Source organism: Macaca nemestrina, chromosome 12 (assembly GCF_043159975.1).
Source record: "Macaca nemestrina isolate mMacNem1 chromosome 12, mMacNem.hap1, whole genome shotgun sequence".
NCBI classification, from domain to species: Eukaryota; Metazoa; Chordata; class Mammalia; order Primates; family Cercopithecidae; genus Macaca; species Macaca nemestrina.
In genome coordinates this window covers 31573087-31599711 of record NC_092136.1, presented here as the reverse complement: position 1 = coordinate 31599711, position 26625 = coordinate 31573087, and the positions used below count along the sequence as shown (strand labels likewise).

At 46.1% G+C, this 26625-nt stretch overlaps 1 protein-coding gene across 6 annotated transcripts in view; it reads right to left on the bottom strand.

Annotated features, from left to right (window-relative positions):
- LOC105471538 (LIM domain only 2) overlaps nucleotides 1-21380 on the bottom strand; it is a 65853-nt gene extending 44473 nt beyond the window's left edge. For 3 of the 6 annotated variants that reach the window (XR_011610699.1, XR_011610700.1, XM_071074890.1), the window contains exon 1: nucleotides 9879-10182. Coding sequence is in view for 1 of the 6 variants with exons in the window: in XM_071074890.1 (XP_070930991.1) it covers nucleotides 9879-9947 (69 nt within the window). In the remaining 5 variants the exon portion in view is untranslated. Of the gene's footprint in view, nucleotides 1-9878; nucleotides 10183-10242; nucleotides 10356-21100 lie in introns of those variants that run through there. The other 3 variants (XM_011724042.2, XM_011724050.2, XM_071074891.1) reach the window with 3 other exon arrangements.
- Nucleotides 21381-26625: the final 5245 nt, after the last annotated feature.

The following is a 26625-nucleotide window of genomic DNA, read 5'->3' as shown; positions in this document are numbered from 1 at the left end:
CTGGAATCCCAGCACTTTGAGAGGCCAAGGTGAGCGGATCACTTGAGGTCAGGAGTTCGTGACTGGCCTGCCCAACATGGCGAAACCCCATCTCTACTAAACATACAAAAATTAGCCGGGTGTGGTGGGACATGCCTGTAACCCCAGCTACTCGGGCGGCTGAGACAGGAGAATTGCTTGAACCCCGGGAGGCGAAGGTTGCAGTGAGCCAAGACTGCCACTGCACTCCAGCCTGGGTGACACAGCGAGACTCTGTCTCAAAATAAATAAACAGATAAACAAACAAACAAATAAAATAAACTCCCAGTATCCTCATCTGTAAAATGGAGATGACAGATCCTATTGCCTAAGTTATTGCGGGGATTATATGAGTAGTGCACAAAAGGGTGGCACATAGATTTGTAATGGCATGGGGGTAATAACAGATATGAGGTTGCTTGCATGAAAAGCAACTGGTATATAGTAAGCACTCATAAATGGCAGCTGCTATGTTATGGCAAAGGGCATCATGAAGATAATTTTAAAAGAGCTTGACATTAAATTTAAAGGTGAAATGGGGGTTTAAAATAAGACTTGCCCACCCAAATTTGGAAACTATTTCCTGTGTTGTAAAAGCAGGAAACAGGATCCCTTCACCTCACCCCCTTCTCCTAAATAAAACATGTAAGTGTTTTCTATTTTCATGGTCATTATAGTGGTGACTAAATGACCTGTTTGCATCTGCTTGGGTGTTGTTTGTTTGTTTTTTGAGATGGAGTCTCTCTCTGATGCCCAGGCTGGAGTGCAATGGTGCAATCTCAGCTCACTGCAACTTCCTCCTCCTGGGTTCAAGCAATTCTCCCTGCCTCAGCCTCCCAAGTAGCTGGGATTACAGGTACCCACCACCACGCCCAGCTAATTTTTTGTATTTTTAGTGGAGATGGGGTTTCGCCATGTTGGCCAGGCTGGTCTCAAACTCCTGACCTAAGGCGATCCACCTGCCTCGGCCTCCCAAAGTGCTGGGATTCCAGGCGTGAGCCACCGTGCCTGGCCACATCTCCTTGTTTTTATTTAATCTGATAAATTATTACTTTCCTTGTTACAGTTCTGCATGGGGCTTAAGTCAGTTGTTAAAATAAATATATCCTTGGGTTCCAAGAGGTAACCTCGGAACAGCCAACTTCAGGGCATAAAGTTTCTTTTTAATAATATGCTTCTACTTTGACCTGAGAGTGTAAAGAAAAAGAGATTACTGCATATGACTTTGGGTCAGTTTCTTATCTTGCACAACTCTTTGGGGAGAACTTCCTTAGAGAAGGTGAATATTTGAAATGGTATCTTAAGATTTCAATTTCACACACAGTGGTTGTAAGAAATAACTGCCTGCCGGTGGGATTTCATTCCTATTCAACGGGCAATTAAATTGCTCAAATTTAAGTTTAACAGTTAGAATCAAGTCTCAAAATGTGTTCTTATTATGAATAATTTTAAAGCAATCATGACCTTATTGTATCCTCCCATAACAACTAGTACATGCCTTATGCAGAAGAGAGACTCAGGAACTGTGAGGTGATTGGGACATGTAAAACGGTTCTTTAAAAGTTGAGGAAATCTCTATTTGATCCCTGCCAGTGGGACTGAAATTTCATTCCTTTTCCCTTTCCCCCAACTCCTTGCAAATCTTCAATATTCTAAAGTCTAGAAAATGCTCAAGTTTTCCTTCCTGAATAAGAATGCTAGAAGAATGAATCAATCTACATCATGGCTCTGACCCCAGATGGATCATTTTTTTCCCCCTGTGGGCATTTTCTATTCTTTTTGCTTATTACATATACAATTGTTTTCTAGGGAAGAGCAGATTCAAGTGACTAAGGTTACATTCCTTTGCTAAAATGGACTTCTGGTAGAAATCAAAATGCAAATATAATTGAGAAGATCCCAACATTATGATAATTTACCTCTCTCTCTCTTTTTTTTTTTTTTTTACAACCATTGGAAGCCAAGTTGCAACATATGCTTTGTCACTTGTGACATTCCTATATTAAAATATGACATTTTGTTTCTAAATGTGGCATTCAGGAACAAAAATAAAGATCTGTCTTAATAGGGGTTCAGCTCCCATGGAGAATTTTTTAAACTATTCAGTTGTCACAGGCATCTTGCACTCAGACTCATTTCAGAACATTTCAGGACCAGCTGATAGATAAGTTTTCACAGATGTTAGGCCTATTAGTAACCTTAGTGATAGGCAAATTCGGTTTTCTGTATAGTGAAGAGCCCAAAATACATCTTTTAAAAAATCCATTTCAACTGAGTCTTAGGATGAGCGTAGAAGCTCAGCTGTTTGCTAGCTGTGTGATCTGGGGGAATTTACTTCACCTCCCTGAACCTCAGTTTCTGTACCTGTCAAGTGGAGGATGGAGGCAATCATAATGTCACCAGGGCCAGAACTAGGATGAGGCCACTGGGGTGCCTGCTTGCCTCACAGGAGTTTTGAGAGGATTCAATAGGATATGTATAAAAATGCTTTGCACAGTGATGCTGCACAGTAAATGGTCAGAAATGATAGCTGTTGGTATTACCCCATCTTTCAGAAGTAATCACCACTGTATCAGGAAACAACAATCTCCCAGCCAATCAGGACATCCGCCAAAGAGTGCTGAGACGGGTGCTGTAGAAAGCGCTGAAGTTCACCTAAGACCTTGGTAGGCCTCAGGCCAGAAATGCAGGGCTGTGCCCATTTGGGGGCCTGGGTAGGCTGCTGACAGCTACATTGCTTCTCTGCTACACTGACTGCTTCAGCCACATCCCTGATTCTTCATCTGATTTTCCCCCTTCCAACAACTTTCAAACCACCATTTATAATTTTAAAAAGAAGCCAAACAAAGCACTGAAGGAGCCGCCCCCAAATGTCACCATTTCTCAGTGAGTTCTTAGCAGTGTTAAGCTCATAGTGTGTCCTAGTGGAAGGGGCCTGAGAAATGGGATTTTCTAGCTTGCTCCTTGGAGCAGTAGGAATTTGAAAGCGCCTCCCTAGTGGGTGTCACCCACCCCGCTCCCACTGCAGCAGTTCTGCGTTCATTGACCTTGGGCGTGTTGCCCAACCTCTCTGCATTTGAGCTTCCCCATCTGTAAAGTGGGAGTATTCAGAGTACCTGTCTCATGGAGCTGTTCTAAGGAATCTGTGAAATGAAGCAGATCACAGAGGAAAGTGGCACACTGTCAGCTTATATGGAAAATTTTGCTTATAAAAAGAGATTCTAATTGTAAAATGTTTGGGCAGCTGGGCACGGTGGCTCACGCCTATAATCCCGGTACTTTCGGAGGCTGAGGCAGGTGGATCACCTGCGGTCAGGAGTTCAAGACCAGCCTGGCCAGCATGATGAAACGCTATCTCTACTAAAAATACAAAAACTAGCTAGGCAAGGTGGCCAGCACCTGTATTCCCAGCTACTCGGGAGGCTGTGGCAGGAGAATCGCTTGAACCCGGGAGGCAGAGGTTGCAGTGAACTGAGATCGTGCCATTGCACTCCAGCCTGGGTGACGAGAGTGAAACTCTGTCTCAAAAAAATGTTTGAGCACCCATTGATAATTCAAACCCTTTGATGGAGAAGGTAAATGAGACATACAGGGTCAACAGTTCCTTCTTCCGCCTCAGGCAATCGTCAGACCTTCCCCACCTTCCCTCTTGGGTACCAAACCCTGGACTTCAATTGCTGCTTCAAGTTCAAGGTGGGAGTCAGAGCCAGGTGGGCTGACTCACTGAGCTGTCTTTATGATCTTTGTTTATACAGTCTCTCTCCTTTCTGTAGCTATGCAGAGGTACCACACCTGAGTGACACACCACAGTGCCTGGGTCCCCAGCACAGCATATTTGAGATCCAAACTCACTGTGGCCTGGAAGGCCCTATTATCTGGCTTCTACTGCCCACCCTGTCCTTTTCTCCAGCATGCCCCTTCACTCTGTCTGCTTGAACCACACTGGCCTTCTTCCTAGTCCTTAAAACAGACCAAGCTTACTCCTACTGTAAGACTTTTGCACTTGCCCTTCTCTCTGCTTGCAATGCTCTTCCCCTGGATCACCCCATGGTTCCCATGTACTTCATTCAGGTCTCTGTTCAATATTTCATCCTCAGAGGGGCTTTATAAGATCCTGTTTCTCCTCACTCTCCATCCCTGTTATCCTGCTTTGTTTTTCTTCCTAGCATTACCACTGCCTGCTCTTTACTACAGATGTACGTGCAGGGTTTTGGTGTGTGTTTTGTTTTGGCCTTTCCTCCCAGCTAGAATGTAAACTCTGGGAGGGTAGAAATTCTTTCTGACTTGTTCCCAGTTGTGTCTTCAGCACCTAGAATGTGCCTAACTGTGGCTGGCCCTCAATAAGTATTCATTAAAAGAATGACTGTACAAATGGCAGCACCATTCCGCTTGGCCAAAGCATGCCTGCATGATGCCCCCTGGGTGAAAGTGGAGAAGGAACTTCAAGGTCCTTTGTTTTTCTTGAGCATCATTACTGGGAGAAGAATAAGGGTCCAGATACCATTTGTATTTGGGCCCAAGAGTTTGGTTTGGGAAAGAGATCAGGCTTTTGGCTCCCAGGAACAGAGAAACGGTGGTGTCTAGAAGCCACAAGGCCACTCTTTGAAGCCTGACTCTCCACTGCAGAACCTCTACCCTCTCCAAGGACTGAAGTGTAGAATGCAGTCAATCATATGAGTAAAAGCAAAGGCTTTGGAGAGAGAAAGCCTTGTGTTTGAGTCTTGGCTCCTTTAAGTATGTGGTTTTAGGCAAATTAAACAGTCCTGAACCTCAGTCTCATCATGTGCAAAACAAGGATAATAATATCTTCATTATGGGTTGTAGGAATAAAATGAGATCATGCATGCCAAATGCTGAGCCCAGTGATCAACATAGAATAAGTGCTCAACGGATGGCAGCTATTATTAGAATTAATTAAGCAAAGAGAACCTCAGAGGACAATAGTCAGCCAGGGCAGGGCTTTCTTGGATAGACATAGATGGATAACTGGAGTTCTGCCCTACAAGGGCTTAGTTCAAGCAAGGTGGGGTCAACATTCTTGCCTGGGGAACAGAGTGTCTTGTCTTACCTCTCCCAGTATGTTGGCCTCCACGGGACAGGTGAGTTAGGTTCACAGAGGCCTGGCCGAGGCTCACATTCAGGAAGGCAACATGAAGAAGGTGCCAGAAGCCATTCCTGGCCATTGGCTCTTCAGAGTCACGTGTCACTGATCTGAGACATTGCACCCCAGACAGGCTTTCTATTGGAGGAAGTGGGAAGGATGGGGACAGGCCGCTGCTGGGGAAGCTGTGTTTTCTGTCATTTGGGCCATCAAAGGGCGCTGAGCCTGGCAGGGGAAGGTGATTCTGACCTTTCTGATGGCACTTGCCCCTACAAGCTGTCTCCCGATTCTTTTTTTTTTTCTTTTGAGACGGTGTTACGCTCTGTTACCCAGACTGGAGTGCAGTGGCGCGATCTCGGCTCACTGCAACCTCTGCCTCCTGGTTTCAAGTGATTCTCCTGTCTCAGCCTCCTGAGTAGCTGGGACTATAGGTGCCCACCACCACACCTGGCTAATTTTTGTATTTTTAGTAGACAGGATTCCACCATATTGGTCAGGCTGGTCTTGAACTCCTGACCTCAGGTGATCTACCCGCCTTGGCCTCCCAAAGTGCTAGGATTACAGGTGTGAGCCACCGTGCCCAACCTGTCTCCAGATGCTTAAGCGACAAACCTCAGCAAGAAGGAGTAGAGCTGGAATCTCGTCTATGATGCTCCCTAGAAACACCCATTGTTGAGGGAGGTATCCTTTGGCAAAAAACAGAGGAAGAGCTGCTTGTTTTTTTCTGCCAGTTTTTGCTGCTTCCCTTCAGTCACCCGTCATGTGTTTTATTGCCACACTAACTGATCTGGAATACTGTTTTCTTCCCCGTCAACACCATGCTCAAGAATTTGCAATGGTTCCCTATCGTCTATGACCATCCACAAGTTGCTTAACCTCTTGAGACCTCAATTTTCTCATTTTATAGAGAAAAGAGGCAGACTGGAAGGTTAGAGCTGAAATTCTATGTGTGATTCTGTCATTCTAGCAGGTCAAGACCACATTTCCCATGCTTCCATTAAAGGCACCCTGTAATCCTGCTCACTCCATTGATCCAACTTTATATCCCACAGTCCTGGACCCTGAACCTTCCCATCCAGCCTGTTCTCCTCTCTGATCTTAAATATCCTGCCTCTGCCATTTATGTGCACTGTGTTATTCTTTTCTCTCTGTCGGGGATGTCTGCTTTCTCCCTGTGTTAAAGCTTTGGTACTACAATAGTAGAGTGATTAAGAGTAGAGGCTTTGAGATAAATAAACCTGGCTTCAAGTCTCTGCTTTACAACTTACTATCTGGGTCATCTTAGGAAAATCTCTGAGCTTCAGTGCTTGCAATGATCAAATAGACAATGATAAATGTAGGGTTAGGAGTAGTCATTGAGATAATGTATGCAGTGGGCAGAGCACAGTGCTTGGAACATAGTAGGTGCTGAGTACATGGCAAAGATTATTGCAGTTAGTATAAAATCCTCTCCAGTCTTCTCTGCTTCTCCATATCTTGTCCAATGTGGACCCAGATCAAGCTACATCTTTACCCTGAAGGTTTCTCTGTCCCCTGAAGCTCATGGTGGTGATCCCTTTCTGAGTTCTTATAGTCCTTGGTCCTAGTGCCTAGCTAGGTGCCTCATTGGATTCTGCCTTGCAATGCAATAATTTCACGTGTGTGCCTGCAACATCTTGCCTTAAGTCCCTAGAGAAGAGAGACCATGGTTTTCATCTTCACTAGCTCCCAGGATACTGATAGAAATATGGAGATACTTAATCATTCCTTTTGAATTGAAGCCTTCAAATATCACATTCATGTCATCAATTGCCCAGTTCCTAGATTCACACTGATATTTACAAAGCCCTGAGTGTTGTTGCTTTGGTGAGGAAGTCCTCCCCAGAATCATTATTGAAGACAGAGCATGCATTATCACAAACCTTTTAAAAACCTGGTAACTAAAACTGTAACATTCTTAAAGACAACCTAGGGGAACAGCTTTATGACATTGGATTTAGCAAGATTTCTTGGATATGACACTAAAGGCACAGGCAACAAAATTAGAAATAGGTAAATTGGACTACATCAAAATTTAAAACTTTGGTGTATCAAAAGACACCATCAACAGAGTGAAAGGGCAACCCCCACAGAATGGAAGAATATATAAGTCATATATCTGATAAGAGATTAAGATCTAGAACACACAGGCCGGGCACTGTGGCTCACGCCTATAATCCCAGCACTTTGGGAGGCTGAGGTGGGTGGATCACCTGAGGTCAGGAGTTCAAGACCAGCTTGGCCAACATGGTGAAACCCCCGTCTCTACTTAAAAAAAAAAAAAATTAGCCAGGCGTGATGGTGTGTGCCTATAATCGCAGCTACTCAGGAGGCTGAGGCAGGAGAATCGCTTAAGCTCAGGAAGGAAGACAGATGTTGCAGTGAGCTGAGATCGTGCCACTGCCTGGGCGATAGAGCCAAGATCACGCCTCCAGCCTGGTTGACAGAGCGAGACAGGCTCTGTCTGGATTTAAACAATCCAGTTTCAAAATGGGCAAAGAATTTGAATATCCATTTCTGCAAAGAAGACATACAAATGGCCCACAAGCTCATGAAAAGATGTTCTACATCACTAATTATTAGAGATGCAAATCAAAACCATAATGAGATACTACTCCGCACCCATTAGGATGGCTAATGCACAAGTGTTAACAAGTACTGGTGAGGATCTAGAGGGTTTGGAGCACTTGTGTATCCTGGTGGGGATGTAAAATGGTGCAGCCATTATTGAAAACAGTATGGCAATTCCTCAAAAAAAGTAAAAACAGAATTACTGTATGATCTAGCAGTTCCATTCTGGACATACACCCAAAAGAATTGAAAACAGCAACTCAAACAAATATTTGTACACCCATATTCACAGCAATATTACTCACAATAGCCAAAAAGTGGAAGCAACAAAGTGTCTATCAACAGATGGATTTTTTAAAGTGATATATACATACTATTATATATATACACATATATGTGTGTGTATATATATGATATATATGTGTACACACACACACACACACACATGATTCCACCTGAAAGAGAAAGGAGGCCGGGTGCGGAGGCTCACGCCTGTAATCCCAGCACTTTGGGAGGCCGAGGCGGGTGGATCACGAGGTCAGGAGATCGAGACCATCCTGGCTAACACGGTGAAACCCCGTCTCTACTAAAAATACAAAAAACTAGCCGGGCGAGGTGGCCGGCGCCTGTAGTCCCAGCTACTGGGAGGCTGAGGCAGGAGAATGGCGTGAACCCGGGAGGCGGAGCCTGCAGTGAGCCGAGATCTGGCCACTGCACTCCAGCCTGGGCGACAAAGCGAGACTCCGTCTCAAAAAAAAAAGAGGAAATTCTGATATAAGCTACAACATGAATGAAACTTGAAGACATTAAGTGATATAAGGCAGTCCTGAGAGGACAAAGACTGTATGACTCTACTTTTGTGAAGTTCTTAGAGTAAACAAAGTCATAGAGACAAAAAGTTGACTGGTGGCTGCCAGAAGCTCAGGGGAGGGGACAGTTATTGTTTAATGGGCAAGACATTTCAGTTGGAAAAGATTAAAAAGTTCTAGAGCTAGATAGTGGTGATGGTCACCCAACAATATTTATGTGATTAATGCCACTGAACTGTACCCTTGGGAGTGGTTAAATGTTAAATTTTATGATATGTGTATTTAACCCCCACACCTCCCCAAAAAAATCTGACAAAAGTTAAAGACCATTCCCTAGGCGTAGCTCTGTTCCTGCATGCAGAATTTTACATATGGTTCCAGGGAGCTCATGATCCTCTCAGTTCATCTGTGGACCCATTCGACAACCGAGTGTTAGGGGGAAGCCAGTCTCATGAGCTCCAACACATTCTTCAGTGCACTCAATGGCAATCCCGGCCCACTTAGGCCTTTTCGAATAGTGCTCATCCCTGACTTCTGGCTAGACTTCTTTTTTTTTTTTTTTTTTTTTTTTTTTTTTGAGACGGAGTCTCACGCTGTTGCCCAGGCTGGAGTGCAGTGGCGCGATCTCGGCTCACTGCAAGCTCCGCCTCCCGGGTTCCCGCCATTCTCCTGCCTCAGCCTCCTGAGTAGCTGGGACTACAGGCGCCCGCCACCGCGCCCGGCTAATTTTTTGTATTTTTAGTAGAGACGGGGTTTCACTGTGGTCTCGATCTCCTGACCTTGTGATCCGCCCGCCTCGGCCTCCCAAAGTGCTGGGATTACAGGCTTGAGCCACCGCGCCCGGCCCTGGCTAGACTTCTTTACAGAAGCCCATTTGGCTCCAAGGACAGGAAAAAAGAGTGCAGGTGGTTATTACGCAAAGCCACAGCATTAAGGAACTCAACATTCTTCTAGATATCTGCCCTCCTCTCTGAGAATCCAATACTTAGAGTGTAGCAGGTCCCAGCTCCATTTGGGGTGGCGGTGGTGGAAAAGGCGGCGTCTCGGATAAACAGAGCATCTTTAATGCCTGCTCAGGCCAGAGCCCCTTTCCAAAGACTTCGAGACCGCCGTGGGCCTGCTGACTCCTCTCACGCTTTCAAGCTACAGTGCTTCCCATCACATTGCAGAAGGCCGCCTCGGGTCATATCTCACAAAGGAAGAGCTATTAACAAATATTCCATTTGTATTTCCTGCGTGGCCCTCCATCTGGAAATATCTTTTATCTGGCAACTTTTGCAAAATGAACTGAATCTTGAACGAGGTCTTGGCAGGTTTATGCTAGCCTCTCTATCACTCCAATAAGTCATCTCCATTCTCACCTTCACAAGGGTCAAGCAGTTGTGACTTGGGATAGGAGACGGGGCTGGCACGGAATGGTAGCAAGTCATCTGGGCCCCGAGGCATCTTTTTAACCCTGAAAACGTCCACTTGGAGGGCAAGAGCCAAATCTAAAAAATTATTATACATACTGTCTTTCAGCTTAAATATGTATGCTCTCACTCCAAGTTCAGATCACAATTTACAATTCCACATTTTGTAATTGTTAAGTGCAGTCTGGCTTCCCCAAAGACTGCAAGCTCATTCTGCCCATCCAAGAGCCTTCTTAGCTCAGTCTCTGGCATGCAGTAAGCATACAATAATGGAAGGAATGAAGGAATGAACAAATGAATTAATTAAACCCACCTTACCTGCCTCTCCACTAGTTACTTCAAGTCCAGGTTGAAAAATACCTTCTTTTCAGAGCAGTTGTTACTGAAAGAAAATGAGAGGAGCCCTCTGGTTTAGACGGCTAGAAGTAGAAAGGAGAAAGAGAGAGAGAGAGAGAGAGAGAGAGAAAAAAAAAAAAAAGAATTCTTATCTTCAGTTAGAGAAATGTTTCCACAGGTCCTTGATAAACTAGGGAAAAAGACCCCCAGGGCTTTCTGATAGCAGGCGGGTGTCCTTGATAGTGTGACGGGTGGGGCAGGCGGAACTTTGGCATCAGGGCTCAGGGATGGATTCTAACGGTTTCTTTGCTGGTTGAAGAGGCTGCTTCCTGCTGACTTCTTTTTTTTTTCTTATTCTTCATGTACCAGCCCAGCTTGTGAATGCAAAGGAGTCGTCCCTTTTCCAAATGAACAGGACTGGTGTGTCAGGTGGCCTTGCCATTGCACGCACCTGCCGGTCTGAGAAAGTGAGTGTTCGTCTGTGTCTGCGACTGTTTGTGTCTCATGCTTTGCAAATCTCTTATCCCTCTGAGTCTCAGAAATCCCCCATGAGTGAAAAAGGGCAGGTAGCCTGGTGCCCATTTGATAGGAGAGGAAATGAGGCCAAAGCCCCTCCAAATCTGAAACATGCCTAAACTAGAGAACTGTGTGACCCTTATTCCTTAGACTTGGGCATTCTTGCTCACAGGCATGTCTTGAGTATTTTTCAAGACGAAGAGCTTTCATGAGGCAAAAGCCAACATACAGATACCGTATTACCTGTGGCATTTATTGGATTTGTCTCTTGAGTGATTCAAACAAAACATTATGGTTATAAATAGATAGACCTAATTGCTGCAAATAATACCTACCTTTTATTGAGCACTTATTATGTGCCAGACATTTTAAATGCTTGATCTTATTCAATTCTGATTAAAAAAAAAATACCTCCTGGCCGGGCGCGGTGGCTCAAGCCTGTAATCCCAGCACTTTGGGAGGCCGAGACGGGTGGATCACGAGGTCAGGAGATCAAGACCATCCTGGCTAATACGATGAAATCCCGTCTCTACTAAAAAATACAAAAAACTAGCTGGGCGAGGTGGCGGGCACCTGTAGTCCCAGCTACTCGGGAGGCTGAGGCAGGAGAATGGCGTGAACCCGGGAGGCGGAGCTTGCAGTGAGCTGAGATCCGGCCACTGCACTCCAGCCTGGGCGACAGAGCGAGACTCCGTCTCAAAAAAAAAAAAAAAAAAACCTCCTGAGATCAGTAGTATTATTCCAATGTTACAGAGAAGGAAACTGAGAGAGAAGTTTCAATAACTTTCCCAGTGTCATACTGGAATTTAGACCTAGGTCTTCTGACTCTATGCCCTCATCTCATCCACTATGCCAGTGTTTCCCAAATTTCCTACGTTTGCATGTTAGGAATACATATTCTTAGGCCCATACCCAATCTCCCAGATTAAGGGAGAAACCTCAGAAGGCCTTTCCTGATCTAAAAAATAGCCTCCTCCCGGGCACTAACACACCGCTATTTAATTTTCATCATTATATTTGTCACTACTTGATATTTTCTTATTTGTGTATTTGCATATTGTCTTTCTTCTCCACTAAGGGATGAGTTCCATAAGTGCAGATACAAGATGTCCAAAGTTTTAATTTCTAGCAACTGACTAACAGGGATGGTACCTAGGAAGTACTCAATACATATTTATTAGATAAGTTAGTAGACACTGTCCAAAGTATTGTGTTAGGAAGAATTGTGAGTCTGGACCCAGGTTCTGGAGAGAAGAGCAGAACACTGGTGTGTGTCCTGAGATTTCGGCGTGGGAAAATGTTGGCACATATGCCATGTATTTGCCATCCGAGAGAAAGAAACTCAGTCCCCCCAAAATAAGAGGAAGATGACACAGCAAGTCAGTAGGAGAGCCAGGTAAAATACAATCACTTCTTTCCAAGACCTTTATCTCTTACTTGGAAGTCAAAATGAACACGTTTGTAATGGAGAAGACATCCACGGTCAACAGTGAGGTGCTGACCAAAACTGCAATCAGATTGGATTAGGGAGCGATCAGAGTGGACATCAGCATGGAAGGCTTTCTGGAGGAAGCAGAAAATCGAGTTGCCCCTTGATGAGCAATTATCTGGAAACTTCCTTTGTTTTCAGGCTTGTACTATGAGCTTTACATAGAGTGCTTTTTTTAGGCCCTTGCAACACCCTAATGAAGTAAGTATTGTAATCATAATGTTATGGGTGATGAAACTGAGTCACAGAAAGGCTACAGAACTTGCTCCAGATCACAGAGCTACTAAGGATGGAGTAGGAATTAACAGCCAGTGATTTCAATAATGGTTTTCTTTTTTTTTTTTTTTTTTTTTTTTTTTTTTTGAGACGGAGTCTCGCTTTGTGGTCCAGGCTGGAGTGCAGTGGCCGGATCTCAGCTCACTGCAAGCTCCGCCTCCCGGGTTTACGCCATTCTCCTGCCTCAGCCTCCCGAGTAGCTGGGACTACAGGCACCCGCCACCTCGCCCGGCTAGTTTTTTGTATTTTTTAGTAGAGACGGGGTTTCACCGTGTTCGCCAGGATGGTCTCGATCTCCTGACCTCGTGATCCGCCCGTCTCGGCCTCCCAAAGTGCTGGGATTACAGGCTTGAGCCACCGCGCCCGGCCAATAATGGTTTTCTTAAGCAGAGCAGGTGTGTCTGGTGGGAAACAGCCCAAGTAAGGGTCTGGGTATGGAGTCAGTTGGAGGAGCTGGAGGTGCAGTTCATAGGTAGTAATGAAGCCAAATGGCTGCAGAATTGGCCCATAACAATATTCCAGTGAAAGGAACCAGATCTGCTGTTCACTCCCATTTGAAGGCATTGGATGCCGAAATGCACCACACCTGACCCAGTGATCACAGGCAATTCAAAGGTTTATTACTTATGCAGGCATAGGCAGCGAGGGGAGCCCCTGGTGGAGGGCCCCACTGAGAAGAGGGCTCCCTGACCTCTGGGGAAGAGAGAGAGCCTGGTGCTGGGGACCTAGGTAGATATAGGACAGGAGCCCACCTGTTGAATAATGCCGAGAGGAGGTATGGTGGGAGATTAATCTTAAGTGATCTGCTCTGGTGGGGGTCAGGCTGGGGGTAGTCAATCAGAAAGAGCAAGGGTGAGTTTTCTTGCATGTGATTACTAGGTGCTGCAGAGGTGAGTGGGGCTGAGTGGGTGGTGAGGGGCGGGGGTGCCCTGATGGTTTCTGCCCCAGTGGGTGTTAATTGTTTGGCCAAATGACATTTTGCTGGGAGCAACTTTTTGCACTCAACTCAATTTCTTCAAAATTCACTCCCTAACGTTTGGTTCACCATGCCAAGAGCTAATATACTTGTATACAGGCTGTACCAATTTTACATAGCCAGTGCAGTATGTAAGTCTACTTGTGGGCAGGAGGGCCTCCTAAAACAAGGTCACCCCAGGCTATAGGGGACATCCAAGTCCTAGGGAGTTCAGAGTACCACATGTAGAATTTGGTTTCGGTTTGGTGGCACATCCGTTGGGCTATTTGGATTACTTTGCCTGCAATATTTATCCACGTCCAGCAGGATACGCTATGTCCTCTGAGAGCGTATACTCCTTCTGGGAAGCTGGCATGTCATCTGGAACTAGTCTCTTATCTGCCACTCTGGCAGTTAGGTGTTTTTGCCCTTCAGTGAAAGCTTCCAGTGCTGCTGATTTTTGTGCTACAAGGGCTGATAGAACCTCGGACCTTTCTCTAATGTATCTGCTAGTTTTCCTGGTGTGATCATATGGTAAGACCTTACTCCCACTCTTCTAGCCCCAGGTCATGCTTACACCCAGGACAATGGGTAGGAAGACGGCCCATCACCTCTGACTAGTGACCAGCAGGGTTAAACTGCAGAACAGTTAGAAAAATGTGAAGGGGGTTGTCAGAGTTAACAGTGTGCCGGTGAGTTTAGGTAGTTGGGATGTCAGGAGGAAGTTATCTAGGAGTGGAACAGGTGAAGCAGGTTCCCTCTGGGGCTTCCAATCTCTCATATTCCTTTAATATCTGGGGTGAGCCATGACACTGGTTGTGCTATGTGGACCTAGGAAGATACAAACATAGGCATGTATTTGTACATTTGGATAGATGCATGATCTGGACTCATGAGCCAGGGACCAGACTGGATAACATCTGAGCCAGCATAGGACAGGGCAAGACCTAGGAGCCTAGACCAGAAGTGTTTGGTGTTGGTGGTTTTGTGGTGCAAATAAGGGAGTGGCCTGCTTATGGGGGCAGATTGGAGGCCCAACATTGCATGAGGTCCAGCCACTGGGATGTGGCTTTATCTATGTGTACATACAAGTTAGCCCGGAGATAGCCTTAGGCAGTAGAATTGCTTTGGGAGGCCCAGGAGGGGAAGTTCGGCCACAATAGCAATGAGGTTTATTGTGCCCAATGGGGAGGAAGTGGGAGGAGAGAGTTATAACTTTGGTGGCCTGTCTGGTGGCCACCCTTTTCAGGTATGTGACAAATGCTGATTAAGGGATCCCCCAAGGGAAGCTGTTTGTGCTCCAGCAGGGGGGTCCCTTGGTAGATGATGTGGGTTACTGGTGGGCAGCCTCCAGGATGTAGTGGTTGGCTGGGATGTGGTCATTACCTGCAATGTGGCCATTGTCTCCCTGGGCTGGTACAATTTTTTTTTTTTTTTTTTTTTTAGCTGGAGTTTCGCTCTTGTCACCCAGGCTGGAGTGCCATGGCACAATCTTGGCTTATTGCAGCCTCTGCCTCCCAGGTTCAAGCAATTCTCCTGCCTTAGCCTCCCAAGTAGCTGGGATTGCAGATGCCTGCCACCAAGCCTGGCTAATTTTTTTGTATTTTTAGTAGAGACGGGGTTTCACCATGTTGGCCAGGCTGGTCTCAAACTCCTGACTTCGGGTGATCCATCCGCCTTGGCCTCCCAAAGTGCAGGGATTACAGGCAGGAGCCACCATGCCTGACCACAACTCTTAAGTCAGATTTGGGTCATGGAGGTATAGGCTGACATCTGGAAGGATGTCACAAAGATGCACAAAGCAGAAGGAGTGCTTGAGGGCACATTTAAAAGGGGTGCTGGAGGGCACCACATGCCCTGGGCTGCCAATTGGGCATCATTACTATGATAAAGGTAGTTTGTGGGGGAGGTGGGACTAAACATGCAGGACCACATTCCTTTCTGTTTGTCCTGATGGCTCCTCAGGATGATGTGATATTCCTGGCCCAGGGTGTTGTAGAAGAATTATATATTCCAAACAGATAGGGATGACACTGCAGGTGCAGTATTGCCCAGGTGTCCCAGCACTGAGTAGGGAAACTGTGTCCCAGGCCACTAGCCATATCAGGCATAGCAAGCTATCAAAAACCAAAAGTTTCCACAATAACATTTTCAGTTTTTAGAGTCTGTAATAGCATTTAGGGCTGGCCTTTTCTAATGACAGGGGCATCTGTATCCCACAGCTGTGAGTGGCTCTCCGTGCTTTGGCATCCGTGGTGGGGAATAGACAGCGCCGGCCATTGCTATTTTAGAACACTAATATTAGGGGGCTCTTTCATCTTCCTCCGAGATCCACATGGTGGTAGGTGTCAGTTCAGGGGCCAATACTTCTATTCCCTATGGAACAAGCTCCACAGTAGCCAGCCTTTAAATCCATCACAACTGGTAAATGTGTTAGGGGATGGGAGAGCCTCATTTCCAGGCTGGTAGAAACTTGTTGTCAAGGACTTCACTGTTCCATCCATAGCCAGAAGGTCCCACTTATTATTGCCATTGGTTTGACACCGATGCTTTGTGAATTGTGGATACACTGGAAAAGGACAGAGGAATGAAGGATCGGAGGAACAGGAGGAGCAATCCCACAAGGCAATCCATGGCTTGGAACCTGGGACTCTTGTCAGAACTAGTAAATGTAAAACAAGGGCATTTTATTATGGATGAGGGGCCCACAGGGGCAAGTATCAAGGGAGATAAGAGCAGTAAGAGAAAACTGATTTGGAAACCACAAGCCATTTTGTAGCTTTAAGAGAATATATATCATTGTGGAGTTTGCTGTAGCCTGGTGGGAGAAGTAAGCCAGTGACAGACAGGAATATATGTCCACCATGGTTAGGGCATATTGCGGGATTGGGGAACCTGAGGGAAGGACCCATTACCATGAATTTTCCATGGTGAGTGTGGTCAGTTTCCTCAGTGATTCTGCTAGGAGTGACATATTACACCCACCCATATTTCTCCACAAGTATTCAATATGTTGAATATGGGTGGGCAACGTACATGCAGTATCTTATTGTGGAAGGCCTTAGTTGCTAGTCTCCAAGACTGTGGATTTATTTATTTGTTTGTTTGTTTATTTATTTATTTAGTTTTAGTTTTAGTTTTTTGAGACAGGGTCTTGCTCTGTTGCTCAGGCTGGAGTGCAGTGGGGCTATTGTGGTTCACTGCAGCCTTGACCTTCTGAGTTCAGGTGATCCTTCCAACTCAACCTCCCAAGTAGCTCTGTGCACCACCACACCTGGCTAATTTTTTTTTTTTTTTTTTTTTTTTTTTGGTAGAGATGGGGTTTTGCCATGTTGCCCAGGCTGATCTCAAACTCCTGGGCTCAAGCCATCTGCCTGCCTCGGCCTCCCAAAGTGATGGGATTACAGGTGTGAGCCACTGCACCCAGCCAAGAATGTGGATTTAATGAGCCTTTAGTCCATGGAAGACTCTTGAACAGCGGAAGGATGTGAGTGGAGTTGCATTTGGGTTGGGTTGGGGTGGGGAGAGCCTGGAGGTGAGGCTACTGTGCTAGGAGCTTAACCACCAGTGAAGGGTTGAAGAAAGGAGTTAGGGGCAATGGGAGTGACTGAGTGGGCAATGACAGAGGGACCCACGTGACTGGCCAAGACTTGTCTGCAGCAGACAAGGAAGCTATAGCCAGGCAGCTGCAGGGCTATTGATAGAAGCTGCCATGGCTTGAGCACTTGCTCTGTGCCATACTCATACAAGTGCATTCGTATATGATCTCGCTCATCCCTCACACTGAGGTCATTTGTGGGATGCAAATGGCCAGTCTTATGCTTCTGCCTCATCCACACAGGCCAGGGGCCATACTCTGTGCCGCTGCCAGGGGGACCCTTTCATAAACTGCATCAGATTGTCTCACTCCTCTGCTTGAAGCCTTCCCAAGGCTTCCTTCTTGGCCAGAGTAAAAAGCCGAAGTCCTATAAGGCCCTGCATATCTGGCCCCAGCCCTCTCTGTGTCGCCTTCTCTTACACTCCCTTTCTCCTTCCCTCCCTCTGCTTCAGCCACACAGGCCCCCTTGTCATTCTTCAAACTCTTGCTTTAGGGCCTTTGCGCTTCTCCTTCTTCCAGGAACATTCTTCTGCAGATGTGAGTTCTTCTTACTGGAAAGGTCTTCCTTCATCACCTGAGTAAGACACTAATAACCCAGGCCAGCACATTCCATTTTCCCTCACTCTGTCTGTGTTACTTTTCTCCCTTGCACGTATTGCCATCTGGCATACAATATGTGTGCTTGCTTATTTGATTGGTGTCTGTCTCACCCTCTCAAGTTTGTAAGCTCCTTTCAGGCAAGAGCAATGTTTGTTTTGTTGAAGTCTTCGTATCCGCAGTGCCTAGAACAGTTCCTGCTGTGTATGGGGCGCCCAGTAAACGCTTGCTGAGTGGATGAATGAAGTGTGTATTATCATCCTGATTCGATGAAAGGGAAAACTGAGGCTCAGAAAGGGTAAGCAACTTCTCCAGGCAGGACAGCTAGTAGTTGCCAAAGCCAGGGTTCAAGTCTGACTACAAACCCTGTGCTATTTCCGTTAGGGTAGAATACCCTCGAGGCTTGGATCTTTGTAACTGAGAAAATTGATCTTTTTTTTTTTTTTTTTTTTTTTTTGAGGCAGAGTCTCGCTCTGTCGCCCAGGCTGGAGTGCAGTGGCCCAATCTCGGCTCGCTACAAGCTCCGCCTCCCGGGTTCATGCCATTCTTCTGCCTCAGCCTCCCGAGTAGCTGGGACCACAGGCGCCCACCACTACGCCTGGCTAATTTTTTGTATTTTTAGTAGAGACAAGGTTTCACCATGTTAGCCAGGATGGTCTCGATCTCCTGACCTCATGATCCACCTGCCTCAGCCTCCCAAAGTGCTGGGATTACAGGCATGAGCCACCACGTCCAGCCGAAAATGGATCTTTAACAAACAGAAATGGGGAAATTGAACGGATTTGGGTAATAGGGGAGAGATGACAAGTTCATTTGGAACTCTGCTCTTCTTTAACTGCAGTGGGACCTCAGAGGCTAGGGGTAGCCATTTGAGCATCTTCTGTGTGCCAGGCGCTGTGCTGGGCACTAAGGATTTAAAAATAAACAAGACACCATCTGTACCCTTAGGGAGCTCACCAGCTAGGGGTAAAGTGTCCAGGACACACTCTCTGACTTCCTGTTGTGGCAGCTAACCATAGCCAGACCAGAGCACGGAGATGAGCTGGCAGCCAGACTCTCCAGGCCAGATACGGGCCAGGTAGCAGCATCTGACTGTCCTGTGCGTCTGTTCAACAGAATCGCTGAGCAGTTCTGTTGTGCCAGACAAAGCAGTAACACTAGCGATACAGAAGCAGGTCAGACAAGGGTCCATTCTCAGAAGCTCACAGCAGTGAGGAGGAGGCATCCTTCACTCATTATTCATTCATCCGTCAGCTAGAAAACAAGCACTTGCCATGTGCAAGGCTTATAAAATTTATAACACTTATGAAAACACTCCTAGGCTCTTGTTATAAAGCAATGAAGAAAAGAGAGATGATCCCTACACTCAAGGAACTTACAACCGAGTGGCGATGCGGAGAAAAGAGAACTCTTAAATGCTCTTGGTGGGAATGTAAATTAGTACAGTCTCCAGGAAGAACAGTATGGAGATTTGTCAGAGAACTAAAATTAGAACTACCATTCGATCCAGCAATCCCACTACTGGGTATCCATCCAAAGGAAAAGAAAGTATTAGATACCTGAACTTGTAGGTTTATTGTAGCACTATTCACAATAGCAAAGACGTGGAATCAACCTAAGTGCCCATCAATGGATGATTGGATTTAAAACTGTGGTGTATACATGCGCAATGGAATACTATTCAGCCATAAAAAAGAATGAAATCATGTCTCTAGAGGTCGCATGGGTAGAACCGGAAGCTGCTATCTTAAGTCAAAAAAGTCAGACACAGAAAGACAAATATCACATTTTTCACTCATAAGTGGGAGCTAAATAATGTGTACACATGGCCATAGGGCGTGGAATGATAGACACTGGAGACTCAGAAGGGTGGGGGGAGGATGATGAGAAATTAATTAATGGGTACAATGTGTGTTATTCTGGTGATAGATACCTTAGAAGCCCTGACTTCACGACTATGCAATTTACACATGTCACAAAATCGTGCTTGTTCCCCATAAATTTATATAAGTTTTTATGTTTTTGTTTCTGTTTTTATGAGACGGAGTTTCTCGTCATCCAGGCTGGAGTGCAATAGTGACATCTTGGCTCACTGCAACCTCCGCCTCCCGGATTCAGCTATTCTCTTCTCTCAGCCTCCCGAGTAGCTGCGATTACAGGTGCCTGCCACCACGTCCGGCTAATTTTCATATTTTTAGCAGAGACAGGGTTTCACCATGTTGCCCAAGCTGGTCTTGAACTCCTGACCTCAGGCGATCCACCTGCCTCAGCCTCCCAAAGTGCTAGGATTACAGGTGTGAGCCTGTAAGATTTTTAAAAACTTAGAGGTGAGTAATTATAATAAGTGATATTATTATTACTCTTATTAACAATGACAATGATGACTGATGAGGGCTAAGTGTCAGCTACTATCCAAGCACTTCCATGATTTATTTCTATTATTTCTCACAATGACCCTATGGGTACCCCTATATTACAGATGAGAAAACTGAGACTGCCATCTTTCTAAGGTCTAAAGTGATTTTCTGGGAGCACAAACAAGAGCTTAATTAATTTTAACAGATAAAGACAGAAAAGGCTTCACAGAAGAGTCACCCTTTCAGGGCAATCTAAAGAAGTACAGGTTTTCTTTAAGCTGAACCATTAGGGCAAGAATCTGGAATAATATCTGCTTCAAAGGGGAGTTATGCAAAGTCAACAAGATAAGATGTGTAAAACCCAAGCACAGTACCTGGCACAAAGTAGATACTCCCAAATGTTTGTTCCCCTTCATTGATCCTCTGTGGTAGAAGGAACTTGTAGCCACTTTCCCCATCCACCTTGGTTTTTTAAAAACACCCCTTGAAGTTATAACCTCCTTGGGAGCCAAGGCTTCTCTGAAGCACCCCATTACAATCTTTGCCCTCAACTCAGGACTGGAATGTGTTTGAAAATGCTAACAAGGACAGCAGCCCCACCTCTTCTTCATTGCCTAAGGTTGTTAGGCAAACACACACACACATGCACACACACTCACACAGTTGCTGGGGAGATCATGGTAAACACAAGCCTCTCTTTTGGATCAGAATAATTGAGTGGTCTCCCTTTGTGGCCAGTGTACAGGAACAAATTAAATGGGTAAATTAGCAGTTCCCGAAGACATTAGCAACCAGCGGCTCACACAGCAAGCGCCTGACTCACCGTGGGGCCTCTCCAAGTCACAGCCTATGAATAGGCTCTTCCTCCCTCCAAAAGAGAAGCCAGAGTGCCCGGAACACCATAGGGGAAGCTTGAAGGCTTGTACCCCTTTGGAGTCTTTTTATTTTAAAAGACCGATTTAATTACCACTTCTTCTGGCTCCTTGAAGACGAAAAAAGTTCCCTTTCAATCCTCCATTCATCGGAGAATTAATGAAGCCTACTCACCGCAGATGATGTAATCCTGGTGGCTTCCCCCATCAGATCTAGGCTGCCTGCCCCACGGATACCTTCTGGGCTAATTGCCTGCTTTGCACCTGTTCCTTCTCGGGAGGCCCTGGCACCCTAGCACCTGGTGCCTGTGCCATCTCCTCTCTGCCAGGACACCCACGGGCCCTTGTGAATAGCAAAGCCCACTTCAAGGCTGAGGGCAGGTGGGGGTATTTCCTTCTCAATTCTGCTCAAGGCCCGTTGCTGTTCTTTGAGGATGTTGCAAATCCAGGGTTTGCAGGGCTGGGCCTCTCGGTGGCCTGGTTGTCTATCTGATAGGGCGGAGCCTTCACCCTTGCAGTGAGCTCTGTCACACAAGATGTGCTCCGTGTGGAATCCTAGCCATCAGGGGATGTCCTCAGCAAGCCCTACAGGGCCCAAATCCTAACTCAGACCCTCATCCTCCTACTCAGAACGTGGAGACATGTGATCCTCAGTTTGGACGAATTCCAAGAGACCTTCCAATTCCAAGAAGCCGTCTTTGTTTCTGTTCACACATAGCTCCCTCTCCCTCCTAGGCCTTCCCCCTTTGAAACTTCTCGCCTACACCATCAGCCTATATTGACTTCTCCTTCTTGCACAATGCATTACTGTATTATCCCAGTTAAGAGAGGCTGCAGGTTGTATCAGAAAGTTCAGAGGCTCACATGACCTGGATTGGAATTTGGCTCAGCCACTGACTAGCCAGACAAACTCAAATAAAGTACACAGCTTCTCAGCACCTCGGCCCCCTCGTTCATAAAAAATCAGGGACAATGGTATCCACTTTGCAGGGTTGTTGAGTGGATTAAATTAGACAACACAAGGAAAGAGCTTTCCTAAGTTCCAATGCCATGTAACACATACAGTATTGTCTTACCCAGCAATAATTTTGGTGCATGGATCTGATCATCTCTCTTTTTTTTTTTTTTTTTTTTTTTTTTTTTTTGAGATGGAGTCTCGCTCAGTCCCCCAGGCTGGAGTGCAGTGGCACAATCTCGGCTCACTGCAAGCTCCACCTCCCAGTTCATGCCATTCTCCTGCTTCAGCCTCCAGAGTAACTGGGACTACTGGCACCTGTCACCACGCCTGGCTAATTTTTTGTATTTTTTTTATAGAGACGGGATTTCACCATGTTAGCCAGGATGGTCTCTATCTCCTGACTTCGTGATCCGCCCACCTCGGCCTCCCAAAGTGCTGGGATTACAGGCGTGAGCCACCGCGCCCGGCCGGATCTGATCATCTCTTGATTAAACATGGAATTCTCCTAATATGGTTGTTTTTTTGAACTCTTCAGGGTCTGAACAGTTATAAGTGCACCGAAGTTGGGTCTTCATGAGCTGAATAAAAGGGGACTCCAGCTCTCTTCTCTTTTGTCCTTACCGTAAAGTTCTTATCAGCTGCTCTCCTGGCCCTGCCTCTGACTCTGGGCTTTGGGGCCATTACAGGTTCTCCTTTCCTTCTCCCCCTCTGAGTCCTGAAGTCCTGGTTTGCAATCTCTGTTGCCGTTCTCTGGAATGGCTGCTTCCCCACGCGCCCCTGTCTGTCAGCTCCCTCCCCCGCATGCATGTCTGTCTGCTGGGCAAGGCCCTATTCCAAGGTGACATCTCACCGGGCCTCACCCACAAGTCTCTTCCAAGCATTAGCAGCCCACCCCAGTCCAAAGATATCTTTTATAGCTGATCTCTGGCGGCACCTCCTACCTTCCAATTAGGAGCCTGTCAACACCCGGGCCATCACTCTTCCTGCAGCGGCTGACAACATACATGCCTGCCGCGGCTGCTCCGGGAGAGCCAAGCAAAATTATTTCCGTGGTGGTGGTGGCCTGAGCACAAGAGTCGGAATCTAGGTGAATCCGAATCTAGTTGTGCCTTCTCACTTTGCGAGGAGGTGATTTATTTCTCTTTGAATTGGCAGCACCAAGCATCATGCCTGGCACACAGTAGGTACTCATAAATGAACACGTGTAAATTAAATGGAAAAGGCCAAAGACACATTGCTAGCTTGCAGATTCCCTTTCTCAATGTCTAATGACATCCAGTTCATTTCTTTCTCTTACACGTGCAGATCAGAAAGTTAGCTCATAACTCATCTGTCGTGATTTTTTTCTTTCCTTTACTTCTGTGGTTGAAAAGAAATTTACCCCAGAAACGAGAGAGAGAAGATGCCTGATTCCTTTGGTCCTCCCTCTTCGATCCTCTCTAAATCTCCGGGTCATGGTAAGGCTCTCTGAAATTCAGGGCCATTTTCAGACGCTGGAGCTGATGAGGGAAGTATGACACAATTGAACATTTTCTTATCTGGCAGTATGGTCTGGTGGTTAGCATACGGTCTCTGCCAGTCGGAAGTCTGCCTTTCTATTTCTGGGGCTTAGGGGAAACCATGAAGCAACAGTCTTTGCAGCCTGCTCACTCTTGCTTTCTCTTTCTCTTGCTCCTGTAGAGTTCACATTGGACCTGCTTACCCACAGCAGTCACCAGCTCAACCAGGGAAGGAAACGCACCACCCTGCTAGCCCTGCTTCAGCCTTGGGTGAGGCTGTGAAGACTGGTGGTAAACCGATGAAAGATAATCCAAAGAAATGAAAGTGAGGGTGATGAGCAGGAGAGCGGTTTGGGGCTGAGGGTATGAAGATGCCATGATGACTGACTTAACCACATCAAACTAAACCATGTCTCCTACTACAATTCATCGGCCTGAAATTGTGAGAGGCTCTCGGGGGCGGAGATTTCGCTGGCGAAGGGGCACCCTGTGTGCCTACAAGAGGAGGTGGGAGGGAAGTTAACCTTGCGTTGTCCTCCAGGGTGCAAATCCAGACGTGGGAAAAAGAGGGAAGTTCTTTTATCTGAAGTAGAAAAAGGTCAGGGAGAGAAGGAGAAACACGCAGAATGGCAACAAATTTGATGAAATCAGAGAGGTACAAAAAGAGAAGAGTATTAAGATCAGATCTTCTGAAGGGCAGAGAACTACAATGACACACTTGCTTTATTGCTGGACCTAGGACAGTTTATACGGCGGTTCGGAAAGACCTCCTGAGGGGTTATCTGTGTCAGCCCAGGCCAGCATCTATAGAAACATGAATCTCTGAGGAATTCTGTTACATCTGAGGCCTCAGAGTACATAGAGATTTGAACAGCCTTGAAATCGATAGGAAACTTTCAACATTTGATCAGTCGAATTATCCTACCATAACTCTACAAGTTCTTGAGCCACATCTAGAAAGAACAAGGCAAGTTAGGGAAGAATCATCATTTAACATGCCATTTCCTTCCTCATTTCTACCCAAATGATCTTTAGGGCTCAATTCCTGCTACTGTTGCTGTGTTTCGCAACCAGGAAGCTGTGAGACCTTTGGGTTATCTTTAGAGTGAGACCCTCTAGAAGGTTTTAGGCTGAGCCTTGGGCTGGGTGATCAGATGGCATTGGCCTTGGGCTGACCATTGCTTTGGAGTTGTGAGAATTTCCTCTCTGCAAAGGAGGTTCAAACACTATGTTTTCTCGGCTAATCGTACGTGCGTTACGTAGAGTGTCAGACTATGGTCAGAATATAGTGTTTTACAGGATCCCAGTGTTAATATCACAGAAAAGTACAGCTGACATTATGTGATGTAGGGTGCTTTAAAAGAAAAAAAAAAAATTCCTCTGCAGGGGGCAACACTAAGAGAAGGATACTAGCTTCTTTCTTTTTTTTTTTTTTTTTTTTTGACAGAGTCTCAGTCTGTCGCCCAGGCTGGGGTGCAGTGGCGTGATCTCCGCTTGCTGCAACCTCTGCCTCCTGGGTTCAAGCGAGTCTACTGCCTCAGCCTCCCGCATAGCTGGGATAACAGGCACCCGCCGCCATGCTGGCTAATTTTTGTATTTTTAGTAGAGACGGGGTTTATCCACATTGGCCAGGCTGGTCTCAAATTCCGGACCTCAAGTGATCTGCCTGCCTCAGCCTCCCAAAGTGCTGGGATTACAGGCATGAGCCACCATGCCCCGCCAGGATACTAGCTTTGTGACGAGAAAAATCTGGGTTTGAATTCTGTCTTGGCCCTTACTCAGGCAAGCCACTTACTCTCTCCTCCTCCACTTTTCATCTGCAAACGAGGATTACAAAACCCTCTTAAGGCTGTTGTGAGAATTTGATCAGATATACAATTAGTATAATCTCTGGCACATAGCAAGTTGTAATTTATTGACCCTGTGTCCCAGAGTGCATGTGGAGACTTAATTTTTAAATATTAAAAACGAAGTTTTCCCTGGGTTTCCAGTCTGTTGATGTTTATGGAGAGAAAGCTTTCAGCTGACAAAGGCTATCCAAGTGACAGAGCCCATTTCAGGATGGCGACTAAGGCTAATGATGTCCTGCTCTTAAGTGGAGATCAACAAATGTTAAACAGGGGCCCCACCTGCTCTACCAGACAGCAGCAAAGTGCTTGTCTCATTTTCTTTCCAACATGTTACCATCCTTGTGTCACAAACAAGGTAGTTTAAGCTGGGTCTAGACATGTCTGAACCAGTCTGGAAGACAATAGGACGCCCTCCCCTCCCAGACCTAATTACTTGCCGGATCAAGGAGCCTCTCAGAGAACAATGTGTCCCATGGAGAAGCAAAGTTGAAGGGGCATTTGTTTTATTCAAGAACAACAGGAAATAGCAGAGGGAGAACAGCTCTCGGACCCCCAGTGGAGTCCTAGAGCAAGACAGCTATGATAAGAGAGGGAGTGAAAATTGAATGAAAGACTTTTCACTGAGATATCCGGGGAATAGCACGACAGAAAGCTCTGGGGCCAGCTGCTTGACTGTGAATAAAGATGATGGCACTGGTGGCTTCAGAGGATGGTGCCCTAAGGGCCAGTTTCGGTGACTTTGGTTTGGGCAGCATCACTTACCTTTGAGGTCATTCACACTTACACATTCACTCATTCATTCATTCATTCATTCATCTAACACATTTATTGAGTGGCTATTATGTGCCAGGTGGGGCATCAATGCCTTTGGTGTAGAAATGAGTATCCTTGATACATGTGAATCCACAAGAAACATTCCTGGGATTTGCTCCCAAAACTGTAGAGGGGTGGGGAATGTGACGGATCTAGCACCCCATAGTGCAGGAGCCAGGGGAATCCACCAACTCCTGCCTGGTTACTACCTCTGCGACCCTGGTTTTATCTGAAGGCTTGTGTGGTTTGGGGCCTGTGGTACTCATCTGTAAAATGAACTGGCTCGACTGCATGATCTCTCAGATCTGTATTTTATTTAAACTTCTACAGGCTGAAACTCTTAAGTCCTCATAATAAGCAATAATGAATCATGTACTAGACATTTTGAAAGCAGCATATATTACTTTGTGATCCAGCTTGACAGCTTGAATTATCAACGTCCGAAATGATCCCCATCCCTCATTCCTCCCCTTTATCCTCTCTATGGTAGGATCAGGCACGACGTTGCTTCAGCCCCTTCAGCCATGTAGATTTACAGGCCCAGAAATGTTCACTAATTTGGATTTCAAAGTGAATTTTT